At 52.6% G+C, this 17,823-nt stretch overlaps 1 protein-coding gene across 1 annotated transcript in view; it reads left to right on the top strand.

The window, feature by feature from the left end:
- The first annotated feature begins 2,187 nt into the window (after positions 1 to 2,187).
- LOC128266995 (octopamine receptor Oamb-like) overlaps positions 2,188 to 17,823 on the top strand; it is a 16,544-nt gene continuing 908 nt past the window's right edge. Inside the window, exons 1-4 of the mRNA XM_053003822.1 lie at positions 2,188 to 2,445; positions 7,928 to 8,164; positions 8,286 to 8,529; positions 17,605 to 17,823. The exon at positions 17,605 to 17,823 is cut by the window's right edge and continues 908 nt beyond it. Coding sequence (XP_052859782.1) covers positions 2,194 to 2,445; positions 7,928 to 8,164; positions 8,286 to 8,529; positions 17,605 to 17,823 — 952 coding nt within the window. The 5' untranslated portion in view covers positions 2,188 to 2,193. The remainder of the gene's footprint in view (positions 2,446 to 7,927; positions 8,165 to 8,285; positions 8,530 to 17,604) is intronic.

Here is a 17,823-nt window from a genome sequence, read left to right as displayed (position 1 = left end):
CTGCCGCCCCCCCCCCCGCAGAACACTGGAAGGGAGGCAACCTTTTCGCACTCTGGACAGCAACGGGCTCCAACGCTGTGCTGTAGTTAAATTTCATCGTCGATTTGCGAAATTGACAAAGAGCTCCACCGAAGCGGGCGGATGGACGCGGCCAGGACGAACGGCATGAATTATGTATGAACCACCCCCGCGCTCCGGGGTGTGGGTAGGTTTCTGTACGAGAAGATTGATACACACACACACACACAAATTAGGACCAATCTCCCTGCCAGGGGGTGCTCATGCTAATTAAGCCGGGGTCTTTTCGTTCGCTCGCTCGCTGGCAACTACGGGTTCTTCACCAACTACGCTGGAGTCTCACCGTAGTTGGCCTCAGATACGGACGGCCACCGCCCTGAACCGGCGAGCTTGGCGAGTTTTTCGGGACGCTGGGCTAGTGGGGCGTAGATTGGTCACTTAAATTTGCACCCGTTTCACCAGCAGCAGGTCCACCAGCGCCCCGGTGGACACGCTTGGTTTCCCTTTTTTGCGGCAGATGTCAGCGGACCCCCTCAATTGTTCTCTTCGGTGTCGGCCACTGCAGCCCTCGAGCCCCTTGCTAGGTTGTTGACTTAGAATGGGAGAGAAAGAGAGCAGTGTGTGTGTGCTAAAGTCTATATTAAATTACAGGCTGTTCCATCATTTCGAACTGTCGAAGGCATCTCCGATCTATCGCATCCACACGTCCTGTGGGCCTGCAGTGGTCGGAATTCACTAGTCGCGACGTTCTACACACACACACACACACACACACACACACACACTCAATCTGGTTTCAATTTATGGTTCGTGAGCTCGCGCCGTTGAAAACTCTTCCCGACCCCGGAAGTCCGGAAGTCTCGGGCAGGAGAATGGCTCGGCCCGTAGATGAATAAATGAATAGCCCACAGCGCCCCCGGAGGAAGCGATGAGAGAGATGGAGCGGTCCACAGTTGTCGTTCGCAAAGGGCAGGGCAATTCAACTGCAATTACCTTTGCCTGCAAAGTTGTGGCCTACTACTCTGCTGGCGCTCGATGCTGCTCTGCCCGCTCCCGCCCGTCCCAAAACTGGCGGCAGCCAGCCGTCAGGCGGGCAAAATCTATGATCTACCCGGTCGGTCGGTCGGTCGGTTCAGGCGAAGCCATCTCCAACCAGAGCAGCAGCAGCAGCAGCACTGAATGATGCTGCTTAAACGCTGCCAACAGTCAGCTTGTCAACTGCTGCTGCTGCCGTTGCTGCTGCTGCTGCTGTGGGAATGCTCCCGCCAGAAAGTAGCCCTACCGAGCCGAGCCGAGTTGATCGATTATTTTTCAATTCGATTTCAGTTCCTTTAGACACCGTCCGTCCACCCCGAGCCTTTGCCTTCGTTTGCCGGGCATTCCGGGCTATCTCAAGGATGGTGCAGTGTTGTCCACCCTGCCAGCCTGCAGTGTTCGCCCTGGTGATGCTCTTGGGAGTGGGAGCCGAGGGGACTTGAATGTCGGTCCGGTCCCTGATTCGGTCCGGGTGTTCATTTACCCGTTCTAAAGTGGCTCCGAGCTCTCGAATCGGGTCACTTGTGGCGGCGGGAGGGGGGGGGGAGTAGTGCAAGCTCACATGCTTTCCCAACGCATTGGATGGCAAACGGAGGTCGCCGGTGGTTGTGATATCAATTACTGGACCAACAGTTGGGCCACTTCCAGTCACTTCCACGCGCACTCTCTCCAGCTTTGTGGGTAGGTGAGGGCAGGTGTGGGAAGGGGCCGATGCCGTGCCGTTAGGTTAACGCCACCTCTGAGTAGTTCCTACTTCCGAGTAGGTGACATGACGTGCGCGTTACTCTCGCTCTGATCTCGGAACCGCACCAAATCTGATCACTTGTCCCGTTCCGTTCTCGTCCCCCAAAACAGGAGAAAGCCATGTCGCCAGCCGCGCTACAGTGAGCTTAGCATCGCACGCCGGCACCTCGGGCGAAGCCGAAGTCTTCTCGCGCCTGCGGTCGCCATCGACAGTCGGAACCACCGTTCGTCAGCAGCAGCAGCAGCAGCCGATCCAGCTTTGGACGCCTACTGCTACCACCACTACTACCAACACTAGCGCTGTAGCCAGCAGCAGCGCCGCCGCCGTCACCACACCTCCGAACGTACCACGACCACCACCACCAACCACCACCACCACCTGCCATCCGGGACGCCATGAACGAGACGGAGTGCGCCAACCTACTCGCGTCCGTGCAGTGGACTAACCCGACCAACCTGGTCTCGCTGGCGGTGCTGGCGTTCATCAACGTGCTGGTCATCGTGGGCAACTGTCTGGTGATAGCGGCCGTCCTCTGCTCGCACAAGCTGCGCAGCGTTACCAACTTCTTTATCGTTAGTCTAGCCGTCGCCGACCTCCTGGTCGGATTAGCCGTATTGCCATTTTCGGCCACCTGGGAAGTGTTTAAGGTAGGTCCGGTTTCACGCACCCCCACACCCCACACAAGACCTTTCCCCGTTCCGGCCACCGGGACATGGACCTGGTTGTGTGCCGGGCTTCGACTTGGGGTTTGCAACAGATATTAGGTCTAGGAGTTAATTCTTGCGGTTTTACAAGATTTTGCGTTACTCACTAAATATAACAAATTTTTTCTTATGAAATATGCGTAATGACAGCTACTGTCATTACGCATCTAACGCAGTGTAGATTGTTTGGTCAAAGTGTAAACAACACCTGTTTTGAGCCAAGTGATGTCAAGTTTTGTTCCTGGTTCCTGTAAAGAGGAGTTATTACAAGAATCCTAAACCCAAAAAGGTCTGGATACAGCTTGGTGAACCAGGTCTACCGTAACCAGAGCGAAATATTCATTGCGCAACGGTTATACTGTGCATATGGTGGGATGTGAAAGGTGTGGTGTACTTTGAGCTTTTAAAACCTAATGAAATTATTGAAGGACAATTCCATCAACAACAATTAATGCATTTGAAGCAAAGCTATGGCCATAAAACGACGAGAATGGGATAAAAGTCAAAACCTATCTCGAAAATGTCGGATATATATGTTTCCACTGGCACACTGGCTAGGCTTAAGGGCTTAAAGATGGGTCTCTGCACGGCGCCTGATCATCTCCATCGCTCGCTCTCTCTCTCACTCGGAACTTGAAGAAGGTTACTGGCTTGCCGCAATCCGGTGCACACCACATCGATTATCGCAAACACACACACACGCGGCCACACAGGGTGACAGGGTTCGCTATAAAGGAATGACAGCTTTTTTATTTGACAGAAGGTTTGGATCAAATCTAACAACAACAAACCGGACAACAACAAACAAACAAAAGAACCACCGAATGGGCGGGAGTGGGTGTTGCGGGAGTGCACATTACTTGCACATCAGAGCGTACTAAAATTGGCCAATGAACCGGTCCAATTGTGATCGACCCCCTGCTCCGCCACTCCGGGGCGAACCTGCGCGAAATCTGCGGAACGCTCAACAATCAAATAGCCCTACCGAAGAGAGAACCCGCGCGGCGGCGGCAGAGATGATTTGTTTGGCTTGTTTTTTTGTGGGCCAACCAGAAGGGCCAAAGGGCAACAGCCAAAGAGCAGCCCGGCGAGCGAACACAGTAAGAGTAGTAATAGGAAAACCGTTTTCAGAAAGGAAAGGTACGGGCATCGAAACTCAATATACATTCAAATTTATTTAGATTTCTCATTATTCGGCGCACACACAAACACACACACTTTGTTTTTTGTCGCCTTTGCACCACCCCCCACCCGCCCCAAAAATCCGGGCAGGTGTTCGGCCCTTGTCGCACGCGCGCCAAGGACGCGCCGGAGTGATTGGGTGTAAAAGATTGGACTACTAGGAGCTAGCCGCTAGCAGCTGCTCCGCGTAACGCGGGGCGGGGCCCCGGGGGGCTACGCGGGTGGCTAGAAGGCTTCTTGGAAGGCAGAAGGCGGCAGCATACACGAGGACGAGCGAACGCGCGAGGACGCGCGCGGGTATCCTGCCGGAGCTCTAGGGCCGTACTTTTTCGACGAAGCGCGACCGACCCGTCTCCTCCGATAGGCAGTAGGAGAGAGTGGATGTACCAGAGCGCGTGTCACGGTTTTACACACAGATACACACACGCGCGTACACTTTTTACATAAATTTTCATCACACGAACGAACCAAAAAACAATATGCGCCAATGAAGAAGCGACGGTTCGCGGGTGCGGAACCACGGCAAAAGCACAGCAAAGCTGTTTTTGGTGGAAAGGAAATATCCCCAGAATGACAGAGAGAGCGAGAGAGCGAGAGAGAGAGAGAGAGAGAGGGCGAAAGATAGAGGGAGAGAGGGGATTGAAATAAATCTCCAAAACCAAATGCTAATTCGTCCCGCACGACCTGGCTATACTGACGGTGCTAATCTAGCAAGACAGAGAGAGAGAAAGTGAGGTAGAATTGCAAAAACAGTCACAGCCAATAACTGGCACGGCTGCTAGGCGCTGGTAGTCGTTGTCACCCCGGCGCACCGCCTGATCGATATGTCAGGGCGCACATCCACAACTTCGCATCCCGGTCGCTCCAGCCTCCGGTCCGTATAGGAAGCTGGTGCTGCTAATGAGTAATTTGCGGCGACACTCACTCGCTGTGTGCACTGAGAGTGTGTCGGCGGTGCACGTCGAGCTAGCCAATGAGCTGATGAGCTGTACTATCCTGCTGATGGTGCTGCTGTTGCTGCTGCTGCTGCTGCTGCTGATAGGTTTATTGTTACGCGTGCCTCGTTGCGAAGCCACGCATAACTCTCACTCTGTCGCTCGGCGTGACGCACTCCTGGCTCTTCTGCCATGAGCAGACTAGCACCGGGCACGACAAACGGCTCCCGGCTCCCGGTACCCGGTACCGTGTTCGCGATCTAATTTAGATTGAATTATTCTATAAATTTGCCTAATTTATGAAAGTCAAAAATTTTAGGTGATAAAAAGGTTGGGCGGCACCACCGTCCTACGGATCGAGGATCGAGAGCCCCCGAAAAAGGGGCCCAAATTCTGCCGACAGCTTCGAGCTTTCCCGGGGCACCACACACACGTAGCGATAAGTGGTCGTCGTCGTCGTGCATCACCGGGAACCTGTTACGGGCCGGACTCACCCGTTTACCTCCAATCAATGGCGTGCCAGGAGCGTTTCAGGAAGCCACGGGGGAACTGCGAAGCGTTTTTGTTGTCACTTGGGACTACTTGGGCCGTGATTTTTGATGCGGGATGCAGGAAGCCCCACGCTGTGTGTGCCCATGCTCACGGATTCGGACATTCGGACCTTTTCTCGTGCATTCGTATCGGGTTCTCGTTTTCTCGCACTTCGCGCCTTCGAGCATCATGCGATATTAGCATAATGTGTGTAGGGCGGAGATGACAGCAGCTCAGTGTATTGGGTAGGTTGGACTGGACCATTCCTGACGCACAAGAGTTTCATCACGTTATAGCACACCATCAGTCGTACCGCAGCGTGGACTGAAGTTGGGCGTAAATCATTTGCATTGCCTTGAAGCACTCTGTGACGACCCGTGGTTCCGAGAGCGCCGTCCGGCGTCCATTACAGGGTTCGCGTAGTATGCCCCGACCTCGAGCCCCTAGACTGTACTAGGCTGTTCAATAAGTTCGTATGGGCGATAAGAAAAACACAATTTTATGGTTTGAAATACACTTTATTATTCAGTGTGACCTTCCTGAGCATCAATACACTTGTTTCGAGGAGACTCCAATTCATAAATGCCATCCACAGTTGTTATAACGTCACAATTTGATGAAAAACGCTTTTCACGCATGATTTATTTGGGTCTGAAAACAGATAAAAGTCGCTAGGGTCTAAATCTAGTGCATACAGTGGATATTCCAACCATTCGAACTTTAATTCATGGATTTTTGCCATTTTTAAAATGCTCTTGTAACGGGGCACATTGTTCCATTTTTACCGAATGCGGTACCCATTTTGCAAACCGCTTTTGGGAACCCAATACTTCAGTGAAAATATTGGTTATACTGCTCAATGAGATGGCTAGGCCTTATACTAAATCTCTTTCAGTGATTCGACGGTTTTCCAATGCGACATCCTGTATTTTTTGTACTAAATGTGGAGGTGTTGTGTTTGTTTTTAAACGTTTTTGACATGGATCGTCTCGAAGGCTAGTACGACCACGTTTAAACTCAGAAACGCCCCTTTTAACCCCATAATTAAAGGTGAAGAGTCGTTTTACACTTTCAACATTCGTTCACCAATTTCCTTTGGTTTTAAACCTTTCAAAAATAAAAATTGAGTCACTGCACGATGCTTGATTTTTCCGTTGTAAAAAATACTGCGACACGTCGATAGCAAATGGCCCGTAAAAAAATATTAAGTGACCGATTGAAATGAAACTTCACATACGTTCATATGAAGAGTGTACCAATATGACAAAAAAATATAAGGGTCGTAGCAGCGCTCTTTGTTACCGACCATACGAACTTATCGAACACACTAGTATGTTGACCGAACGAGGGTTTTTTTTCGTATTTTACTCCTCCGGCTTTACTCCATCCGCATCAAACGCGCCCTCTGGTGGCATACACGTGGTTTTTTGCTGCTGATGAGGCCACGGACCAGCAGGTCGTCCTGGTGGTCGTCGGTGTCGTCGCAGAGCGCAGCGTTCTTCACTCGAACCGTCCGATAGTGTGCCGAACACCCGTTCGACCGTTTACCGGGCTATTAGACCATCAAACGATGGCTTATTCGTATGCCTAGCAGACTGAACTTTGCCGAGGGCTCTGTGTTTATGTTCCTGCCGGTTTTTCGATTATTCACACCCCTCGGTGTTGGCCCCAGTTAGGCCCTCCCCCACCGGTAGTTCGTTGCGTGGGCTCCGATTTCGGAGCGCGCCCGGGCCGGCGAAGAAACTGTGGATGAATATTTTACGACTGCCACAAAGCAGTGCAAGCTGTGTAAACGCCGGGGCCAACGATGAGGGCAACGCCATAAGATGTACCCCCACACCCTCCGCTCCGCATTCTTTTCTCTGTGCCTCACGCAAGAGTTTCCAAGACCAGGGCAGGGCGGCCCGCTACCGTACCGCTTCGTCTGGGTGTGGGTGGATCGAACACTTCTCGAAGGCTCGAACCGCGAACTAGACTCACGCGCGCGCACTCTGCGGTGGTAGAGCTTCACCACCACAACTACTTCGCCCGACTTTTTATTTGACTTTTTGCCTCAGGGCCACCCGTCCTCAGAAAAGGCGACGCAAGAACGGCCGGATTCGGGAGGCGAAAGTCCTCGGGAAAAGGTCCTCTCTAATCACTCATTCACGGCGCAATATTGGCCGTGTACACACGGCCAATGGCGGACGTGAGCCGGCCCATCTTCTCGGTTCATTGATTCACGCAATTTATGTGCAAATAAGGGCCCGTCCCGCACACAACGCAACCAGCAGCAGCAGGGAGCGGAGCGGTGGGCACAAGTGCTCGAACCGTCGGTGAGCTCTCGAGCTGAAAGAGGGACGAAAAAACCGCCCGCGTTTCGGCACTTTTTAAACCACTTCTGGGCACGACAAGTGCCGCTCAGGGTAATTAGAATGGAATGGGCCCCCCTGCTCGACCTGAAGCTCCACCTGAGCCTGAGAGGTGCCAGTAGCGTGCATTTCGTAGCACTGATTACTGATCGTGGTCACACGTGCGCGCGTGTGTGTGTGTCATTGCTTAGGGTAGGCTCTTGATAGGCACTTCTGTCAGCTGTCATTTTCGCCTGGGAATTTTTTTTTCTGGTTCCTTCACCGGTTCGTAGAACAGTCGCACCGGTTTTGGAGCATGGGATGGGTCTCCCCATCCCCCCCCCCCCCCCCCTTCTCTCTCTCTTCACCTACATGCCAGCTCTGCCGCTAACATTATTCGTTTCTCTTGTTTGTTTACTTTCCTCCGGCAACTCGACCTGATGGCAGGTTTGGATATTCGGTGACGTGTGGTGCCGGATCTGGCTGGCGGTCGACGTGTGGATGTGCACGGCCTCGATACTGAACCTGTGCGCCATCTCGCTGGACCGGTACGTCGCCGTGACCCGGCCCGTCACCTACCCGAGCATCATGTCCACCCGGCGGGCCAAGTCACTGATCGCCGGGCTGTGGGTGTTATCGTTCGTCATCTGCTTTCCGCCGCTGGTCGGGTGGAAGGACCAGAAAGTAAGTCCACCCGGAAGGGGCAGAGGCCAACCGCCACCCCCCCCCCCCCGGGGGGGCTTCCCCCGGAAAACCCCGCCCCCCCCCCCCACTTTATCCGCTTTATCGTGTGTGTGTCTGAAAGGTGAAAGAGAACGTCTACTACCAGTACGGTAACTACACGCTGGTGTCGGTGACACCGGCGCCCCCGCCCCCGCTGCCGTGCCCGTGGACGTGCGAGCTGACGAACGACGCCGGGTACGTCGTCTACTCGGCCCTCGGTTCCTTCTACATTCCGATGCTCGTGATGCTGTTCTTCTACTGGCGCATCTACCGGGCGGCCGTACGCACCACGCGTGCCATCAACCAGGGCTTTCGCACCACCAAAGGTAAGCCCAGCCCGGGAGAGAACCCAACCCACCATCCAACCCACCCACCCCACCGACTCTTTTTTTCCGGCTCCCTGTTTTCTCTCGCTCTCTCTCTCTTTCTCTCTGTTTCTGTCTCTCGCTGTCTCTCTCTTTCTTTCCCCCGAAAATCCTCAGCTCATCATCCGATACCCCGATTGTATCCCATTACTCTACTCCTGTCCTCTCTCGGCCCGTCCTCATGGAAGCCTCCTAACTCTCCTGTCTCCGAGCTATTCCGAGCATCTTGTAATCGACATCACCATTTTGCATTTTGTTTATAAAGTTCCCAATCCACCACCACCACCACCACCAGCCAGAGTGTTGTTTTGCGTTGAACGGCCTGCCCGGAATGACGTCCATCTGTTTCCAAGTGTTCTGTACATGTTCCCCGAGTGTGTTCGTATATTCGTATTAGCTTGTTTGACGGATCGTTCCACAATAACCATACATACATGATTCCCCGCCGATCGAGCAGAAGCTCCCCACTCCCCGCCCCCTCCACCCTTCTTATCTCTCCCCCTGTTCGCCCTGTTCTATCATCATCATGGGTGTTTCCCCCCCTTTAATTCACGGTCACTAACACCCTCATTACTGCGATGTCGCTAGCTGTCCTTCGGGAGGTTTCCTCCTTCCGGGGGACATCGTTTCTTTACTGGCGTCTTTTCCGGGTTCCGGGGGCTCGGACAGTGGCGCAGTGCCCGCACACACACACACGTGCTGTGAATGTGTGTGTGTGTGTGATTGCAGAAGGGTTTCAACCCGACAACGACGACGACGACGATCCCGGGAGGACTTGATGAAGCATAAATAGAACTAAATCACGGCGATGCGCCAGTTTTCTGCTTCAACCATCCTGTCTGTCTGCCTCTTTTTGTCTTTCTTCAACCCCCTTCCCCCACGCCCCTCCTCTCTCTTCTCTCAGAGACCTTCTCAGAGTAGCTTGACGGCGGGCTTCTTGGGACGTCCGGTGACGTTACTCACGGTGTGCCCATCTCTGGGCCGTTCGAATGACACAGTGTCCGCCGCTCAAATAACACTCGCCATCGCAGGATGCAATCAAGCAGATTGGATTAACAGACGAAGAACAGCTTTCTAGGAAGAACCACCACCACACCCGCGGCACAGATTCCAGCCCGGGGGTTGGAACTTTCAATCCAACAGCTAAACGGTTTACGGTATCTGACGTATCTTGCGCCGGGCGCCGGTGTTTGATTGCACGAGGTTTACCCAACCGCCGCTGTACCTGCCGTGTCGGTGCCCTTTCTGTGTATTCTCCTCCTCTACTTAATACTGCTTTATTTTTATGCCTTGCAATTACCACGGGTCTTAGGTTTGACTCTCGAGCTTTCGCCCCCGCCGCCAGTCGACAGATATGGACACAGTCGTCTGGCCACAGTCGGTCGGGGGTTCGTCGGTTCAAATTATGCGGCCCGATTAGGGGGCTCTGACGGCCTGCGCCATTTTCAATAAGCAGTTCAGGCCAATTAACTTCCATGTTCCGGCGATGCAGTGACGATGCCTGCGAATGAGCCGATACGCTCCGGAGCGGAGCAGATGTGCCGAACGGGAGGGCCCGTCACGTGGCGCCGAAATTAGACAACTAAACCCGGGAGGTGCAGCTGTTAGTTATTGGTTGGCTCTAGGGGCTCTATTTGGTGGCTTTCGGGGTTTCGGTTTTCGTTAATACGCCGCCGGCAGATTAGAGCCGTCAACTATGCTTTGGGAGGCTTTTGCTCCGGTCCGTGCCGGTCCATGCCGGTCCATGCCGTTCCGTTGCGTGGGCCGAGGCCCGTTGTTGTGCCGTATCCCGGGCTGGAGCTCACCGGTGAGCTCCACTCGATTTCGAGCAGCCTTTTAGCCACCTCTCACCGCTCTCTCGGCTCTCGACTCCACCTTTACAATCCCTTTGCGCTGTCGGTCTCTCTGTCGGTATTGTCGGTTGGCGTTCGGTCGGTTCTTGCCACGTTGATCCACCAAACACCGGACAACAACAACAACAATACGCACCGAAGGCTTACATCGTTCCAATCCAAATTTCCAACTTTGTAAACTCGTTTTTTTTTATCAAACATACAAACAAACACCAGTAGCATCAGCAGTACCAACGCCCAAATTACGCGTTCATGAATCGGTTTTGCGATCCCTAATGATTTCAATGCGTTTAGTTTCGGGCACTGTGTGGTGCTTTTGTTGTGGTGCTTTTGTTGCGGTCCTTGCCGTTTTTTTTCGCATATTTGTTTGATGTTTCGTTCCTTTTTTTGCCTGTTTATGGATCTGGTTCTCGCCCTGATTGGTGCTCTGTAGTAGTCCAGCCATCCAGCTTGGACCCGTGGACATTCAGGATTTTGCGATTTCGCAATTGTTACTCCCAATGTTATGTGACATTCTCCCCCCAACCCCACCACCCGCTCTCTCGCTCTCATTTACATTCTGGTGCATGATCTTTCTTGGTGTCCCTCGCACTTCCTTGCATTCGTTGTCATCCAGCGCGCAACGCGGATAGTCTACATGCAGGCGGTAATGCCATTTTCTCATTTTCGTGGCCCAAAAATTCGGTTTTCGGACTATCAAAGTGTCATACACATGTGGCCACCTCTGCAGACCTTCGCAGCAGATGTGCCTCGGTCAACCGTGGCCGTAGTTTCCGCAGCACGTGCGGCGTCCTGTGTAGAACACGTTCGCCTCGAGCCCTGAGCATGGGCTTCTCGTAGAGGCACAGATGATCTTGTTAACACAGTGGGGAATTCGATGTTGATCGATTTGCATCTCATTGCAAACTCTATTCGCTTTCGTTCCGGATTTCGATCACGGCACGCTCTACCATGCCCCATGCCATGCTCCGGATCTACAGAAAGGGCCAATCTCCCAGTATAGGCCAGCATTTAGCCTGAACTTGTAGTAAATGCTCTTCGAGGTTTCTACTCCAGTGTCCTGGATCCAGGCCCAGGCCCAGCTCAATGTGGAAAAGGCAGGCAGGCAGGCAGGCAGGCAGGCAGGCAGGCAGGCTAGGATGCCCTGTTACGGTGAAATCCCTCTCCGGTAGCGGAGTGTTGAGAGTTTGTCGAGGTCCTTCCATCTCATTTAACATTCGCTTCAAATATGCTTAGTAATAACTGGTCTGTAACTGTCTGTTCCATCACTGTTTCGCTCGTCTGCTCTTTTTCTCTCTCTCTCTCTCTCTCTCTCTATTGTGGTGCCCTTTCTTCTGGTAAACCGCCCCGCACAGGATCCGCTTACTGTTGTCCCGGTTCGTACATTGTTTTCGAACGAATGTACCCTTCGCTTTTGTGCTTCGGCCGACAGCCGAAAGTCAAAATTCCAGTAAATCCTCTGTCCCTATTGTTTTCCCATTGTGTTTTTTCGCACAGGAAAGAGGGCTGGGCACGCAGGGCTGTGCTCGAAAAGAAATTAAAATGGAAACCACACACAACAATCAAACCATCGATTCGCTGGGTCGATGGGTCGAAATGCTCGTCGTAGTTCGTTTTTCTGCTTGTTCGCCCCATCCCCACGGCTCCCCTCATTTATTTCGCGCGCTTTTTTTGGTTCTGAAGAGTCCGACACTTTCGTTCCGTCGTTCCCGGATCTCTCTTTCCTGACTCCTATACTCCTCTATTCCCAACCACCAACTATCAAAACAACACCCCTACAGGAATAGTTGCTGACCGAACTAATATGAATCAACAACAAACTTATTCTAGTGACCAAGTTTTAGTGTGCGTGCCTAAACTACACAAAAAACCAAATATATTATATATACATATATCCGGAATGCTGTTTGCTGAGCTTGCCTTTGTATTTGGAATGACGGAAAGTTGTGTTTCGTATTCGTATGTTCTGCATTTCTGGTAGAGATCGAAGTATTACCTTCAAGACTTATTCATTGAAACTTACACACACCCACACACGCACACCGTACACGCGCCATGCCGGGGAGTTCCTGGATGTAACGGACTCTTGTTTAAAACTCTTCAGCTAGTTGTCAAAAAGCTTCAGACAGTTGACACAAAAGTTGAGGGAACATTTCCAATGATCCTTTGGACTGTTGTGTGTTCGAAGACTGTCGAGTAAAGCTTTGCAAAGTTTTTCGACATCAGCTCACCTTGCTTCTTGACAACACTGTCTGAAGTTTTTTGCGCAAGGGTGCGTAACGAAAAGCAATCTCTATATAACACCAACAACCAACACTGTTTCTGTGTCTCTGTCCGAGATGGGTGTGTTTTGGGCTGACGCGGCTCGCGTGTTACCATTTAATTGTTTGTCCTTCTTCTACTTCTACTTACCCGGAAGTCCGTCTGCGCAACAACCTCTACAATGTTACCATAATAATACCCTCGTTGTGTTGATATAGTTTGATTTGTTTAAGGCTGAATCCGAGCCATACTTGGCCGACTCGGCCGGGTTTTAGTGCATTGCGCTCGGTACACGGTTTATTTTTTTTCGAATGCTGTCATTGCGAATGCAACAATATAACAACAACAACAACAACAACAACAACAAAATCAGTGCTATGAAGTTCGAACGGCCGTCTGCATGCTCATGAGCGGCACTGAGGAAGACAATGTATATACACACAATGCCATACACACACTCAGCAGACACACGGCACACAAAGTACAAGCTTCTAACATAATAGTACCTACCTACGGACCTGTGTATGCGAAGTGTTCTTGTCCCTATCCCCCAAACCAGTGAAAATACGCCATTGTCATGTGATAGCCAATAAGTTTTCTTCATGTACTACTTCCTAACTACAAACAAACAACAACAAGCAAACAACCCCAAGAACAACACGAACAACAACAGAAACATTCATCATTATTTGTCGCTACTACTACCACTACTACTAGTCATACTACAGAAAACCACACCACTAGCAATAACACTATCACAAAACCGACAACTACTACTTCGGTGGCTGCATCTAAACCCATTAACATCGTGGAACATCGCCTGCCGGTGATATCGTTGCCCACTTTCGGTATAAAAGCGAATCCAGCCCAAGCGGACCTGTAGAGCCATTACCCAACAATGCGACACCGTGCGGTTGCTGCGCAGGAGTAGATTCAACACCGCACAGGACACTGGAAGCTCTTCAAGAGATAAGTGAGAAAGAACGGGCGTGGAAGTGCATAAGGTCCTGAAGATATTCCAGGGCCACCTGCTGGTAGCCATCTGCATCTACTCTAGACACTCCAGCCTGCAAGAGCACCGGGACAAGCGGGAGCGTGTAGACGCTACTAAGAGTGGCTGAAGGGTTTTCCTAGTGTCTGAATAGCCTACATTCGGCTTCCGACGGTCCAGACAACTTGCTAGAACCCCCAAACCGCCCGGTGCCGCAAACGAAAGCTTAACAGGTACTAATACGAGCCACTACCTCAGGAACTATCTACTCCACTCCGCTATTGCTATCGGAAATTACTACTACTGCTACTACTACTACTACTACCACTACTGTTACTACTACTGCTGCTTTGAATGTAACTTCACATCGAAGAAAAATAGATGGGAACTGCGCGAGACATCGAGCTTCGATTCTTCGATGGGCACTAATTCGCAAGATTGGTATACAATACACTACCCTGATCACTACACTACCACTACTACTACTGCTACTACTTCTGAAACTATCACTACACTACTCAACTTTCACCACAATCACCAGCAAACAACTCGCTCTTTCTCTCCGTCTCTCTCTCTCTCTCCCTCTCGCTCGCTCTCTCTATCTGTCTGTTTCTCTCAGTAACAACACGACCATACTATATCTACTACGTCCTCACTATCACCGCCAACACCAACACCATCAAAACCACCACCAAAAACCATCGCAGATCCATCGCAAACCGCAGCCGAGGAGAAGTGCGGGCCCACTTCCGACGGCCTTTGTATTCAATAAATTTCTTCTCTTTCTCTCCATCCATCCCTGCGCGCGTGCGTGTGTATGTGTGCGTGTATGTCAACTGCGGACGTAACCATTCCGCACTCCGAATCTCTCTGACTCGGCTGACGATCACGATATGGTGTCACATCGAATGACTACCAACGCCACACGTATCCCGTAAGCGCACCCTCTATGCCCCATGCTGTGTCCCCGTGTCATGCCCCGTCACAACGCGCAACGCCTACCGCTCACAGGTGGCAAGAACAATCTCGACGACAGTCTGACGTTGCGCATGCACCGCGGCAAGGGTGTGGCCTCGCTGATGGAGTCGACGATTCGGGCCCAGAACGCGGTGCGCATGTCGCTCGAGTGTACGGCGCCGATGTCCACCTCTAGCCGAGGCCAGGGCCAACAGCAGCAGGAGCCACAGAGTGGTACTGACAGTATCCAGCTGCAGAATCCACAGATCTCAACTTCGCGCACCGCCGTCGGGAGCCTAGGACTGGCGGTGGTGAGCCCGGTGGCCTCGGGCTCGGCTGCACCGGCGAAGACGTTGGCGAACCATCACCATCACCACCACCACCATCATCAGCACAACTACCACCATTCCAAGCAGTTGCTGGGAGGACGCCATCACCAGCAGCAGCACCACCCGGGCAGCCGGCGGAAGAGCGTATTCAAGGAGACTCCGGTCGGGGTGTCCCGGGACCTGTCGCCCAATTCGTCGAAAAAGCTGGGCAAACGGCACCTGAAAGTGCAGGTCAAGCGCTTCCGGATGGAGACGAAGGCGGCCAAGACGCTCGGCATCATCGTGGGCGGGTTCATCTTCTGCTGGCTGCCGTTCTTCACCATGTACCTGGTGCGCCCGTTCTGTGGCGACTGCATCAACGAGCTGCTGTTCTCGGTGCTGTTCTGGCTTGGCTACTGCAACTCGGCCGTGAACCCGTTCATCTACGCGCTCTTCTCCAAGGACTTCCGGCACGCGTTCAAGCGTATCATTCTGCGGTGCCTGTGCTCGAAGCGCCTCAAGCTGAACCTGTTGCTCAAGAAGAACTCGACCAACAACAACACCGCCAACCACTCGTACAGCCCGTCAGCGTTCACGCCGACCATTATCTCGACGCCCCGAGCGGAGATCGCCGGGGACGCCGGTGTTGCCGGGGAGTTCAGATGACACCGCGACCGCGAAGTCCCAGCGGACCACCAGGACCCCAGGCATGGGCCGAACGAAGCACAATCAGAAGGTGCCACCGCAGGCGCAACTGATGCCGGTAGTGCGCGAGCCGGTGGACTCCTAGCCATTTCCAACTCCGAGTCGATCGTCACCTTCGCTAGCACGCCGGTCCACGAACGGAACGCGATCGGTCTGAAAGAGTATCCAAGTATCGTGCCGGACGCCACGGCCGTCACTGGTCACTGGAAGCAGCAATCGAGCACTTCCCTGTGAACGGCCCGCACTTTGGTCGTGACCCCTGGCTGCCTGGCAGCGTACTTCACTGTCCAGTGTCACTGTCTTAATAGTAGTCACTTGTGGTCGCTTAGCGTCGTGGTCCCTGGTCAACTCCTGCGAACTCCGTCGTTCCGATGTAGATATTGCGGGGTTCCAGACGACTCTAGATGACGTTTCGCCGGGGGTCACGTTTTGAGCGCCTGTCCACCTTTCTCTCGCGAGTCCACCTTCAAGTCTGCCAACCTGCTGCTGCTGAAGAGCCTATACCTTAATCAGCATACTGTTGCAGTAGTCAAGCCGAAGAAGCAAGGGAATCCAACAAGGAGTGTCTGAACCTTACTTTAGAAATACCAACGTGTGTGTGTGTGTGTGTAGCGCAACTCGGGGCAAATCTGCGAGATCTCGCTTCTGCGTTGGCTCTTGTTGTTAGTTAGTAAAAGACTGGTCGGGCCTAGGGCCTAGCGGGCCTGATGATGTGATGGCGACGAGGTGAATTGCTTGGAGCAAGGTAGTAGTAGTAGTACCCCGTACAGAGACTACACTACGCTGAGGTAGGTGCTGTTGAATAGAACCCAAGCCCCCCCCGGCTCACTTGATGAAAATGTTAAAACATCTCTCCATATCTATCTCTTTTTTCTCTTTCTTTCTCTCTTTCTTGCGCTTTCTCTCTCACTTCCCGTTCTGTCAATATTCCCCTCGACATTAGTATCTATCGGCAAGCGCCTGGCCGAGTCTTACCGGACTAGTGCATACCACAAACTCGCGTCACTAATCGCTAGATGGCGCTGGTCAGTTGGTTCAACGCCGTTGTACCTGCCAGTGTTTATCTTATAGGGGCTAGGAGATCGTTAATGTGTAACACAGATGACCTAGTACCACTGATGACATGGGGTTGGTCAACAGATCTCTGTTCTGTGAATCGCCAATAGATGGTTGATGGCTGGGTGTTCCCGGGTTACAATGAGCAAAACGGTGTGTTCAGGGGTCCCGCAGCCTCAGGATGTACTGACATTAGAACTAGCGCCTAGATTACTGCGTAGACTAGATGAGATGAACCTGACTTCCCTGGAGTGTGCACCGACCAACCCTATCCGGCTTGGCTGGAGTTTTCTAGTTGTCATAGCTCTCGTATCGAAACGCCTTCGAACGTTCGGTGCTATGTGCCAAACCATCTCAAATTTAATTGACAATCATGAACTACAACAAAGTCGCTAAATACAATATCTGTAGGTACTTCACCAAATCGTTGGTCTTTCCGCTTGTAACAATCAGATATGAGCCTGGCGGCCCATGAACCATGGCGATGTATAGGCACCTCCATAATTAGGCCCAGCCAATTATGGAGTTTTGGGCGGACCATATTCCATATGGACGGAGTCGCCAACTCTGCCCGGCCAGTCCCCGGCCAGTCAAGTTGTGGAGAAACTCCACAAAACGGCAGAGCGTCAACTGGTAGTGCGGTTCTATTCCTATATCCTCCATCATCCGTTGCGTCTCACTCGCGTCACGTCACGCCCAAAGTGACAGCTCACCCCGAGCTCCGAGCTCACAACGCGCGCGACCAACCGCTCTAACTAAACTGCTCTTCCGATTGTTTTCCTCTTCTCATTCTTCTTTTGCTTCTGCAACTCCCCCGAACCTCTTGCTTCCACTTCCGCTCCCTCCTCCGCCACACCACGCACCATGCGCCTACCGTTTCCCTGGACGTCTTCTGGTGGACCAGGCATGGGCAGTCGGTTCGACGACAATCGGTTGACGCTCCGGATACACCGGGGCCGCGGGTCGACCAGCAACCCCTCGGCGCACCACGAGTCGCCCCACAGCAACGGCAGCACGCACAGCACGACGACCAGCATCGGGAGCGCGTCACCCGAGCGCCTGTCCCGCTACTCGACCCGGGGCAAGCCCTCGGCGGGCCACCACCCGGGGCTGGGTGGTGGGG

This window comes from Anopheles cruzii, chromosome X, assembly GCF_943734635.1.
Source record: "Anopheles cruzii chromosome X, idAnoCruzAS_RS32_06, whole genome shotgun sequence".
Lineage (NCBI taxonomy): Eukaryota > Metazoa > Arthropoda > Insecta > Diptera > Culicidae > Anopheles > Anopheles cruzii.
The sequence above is the reverse complement of the archived record's forward strand: the minus strand, read 5'-3'. Positions and strand labels throughout refer to the sequence as shown.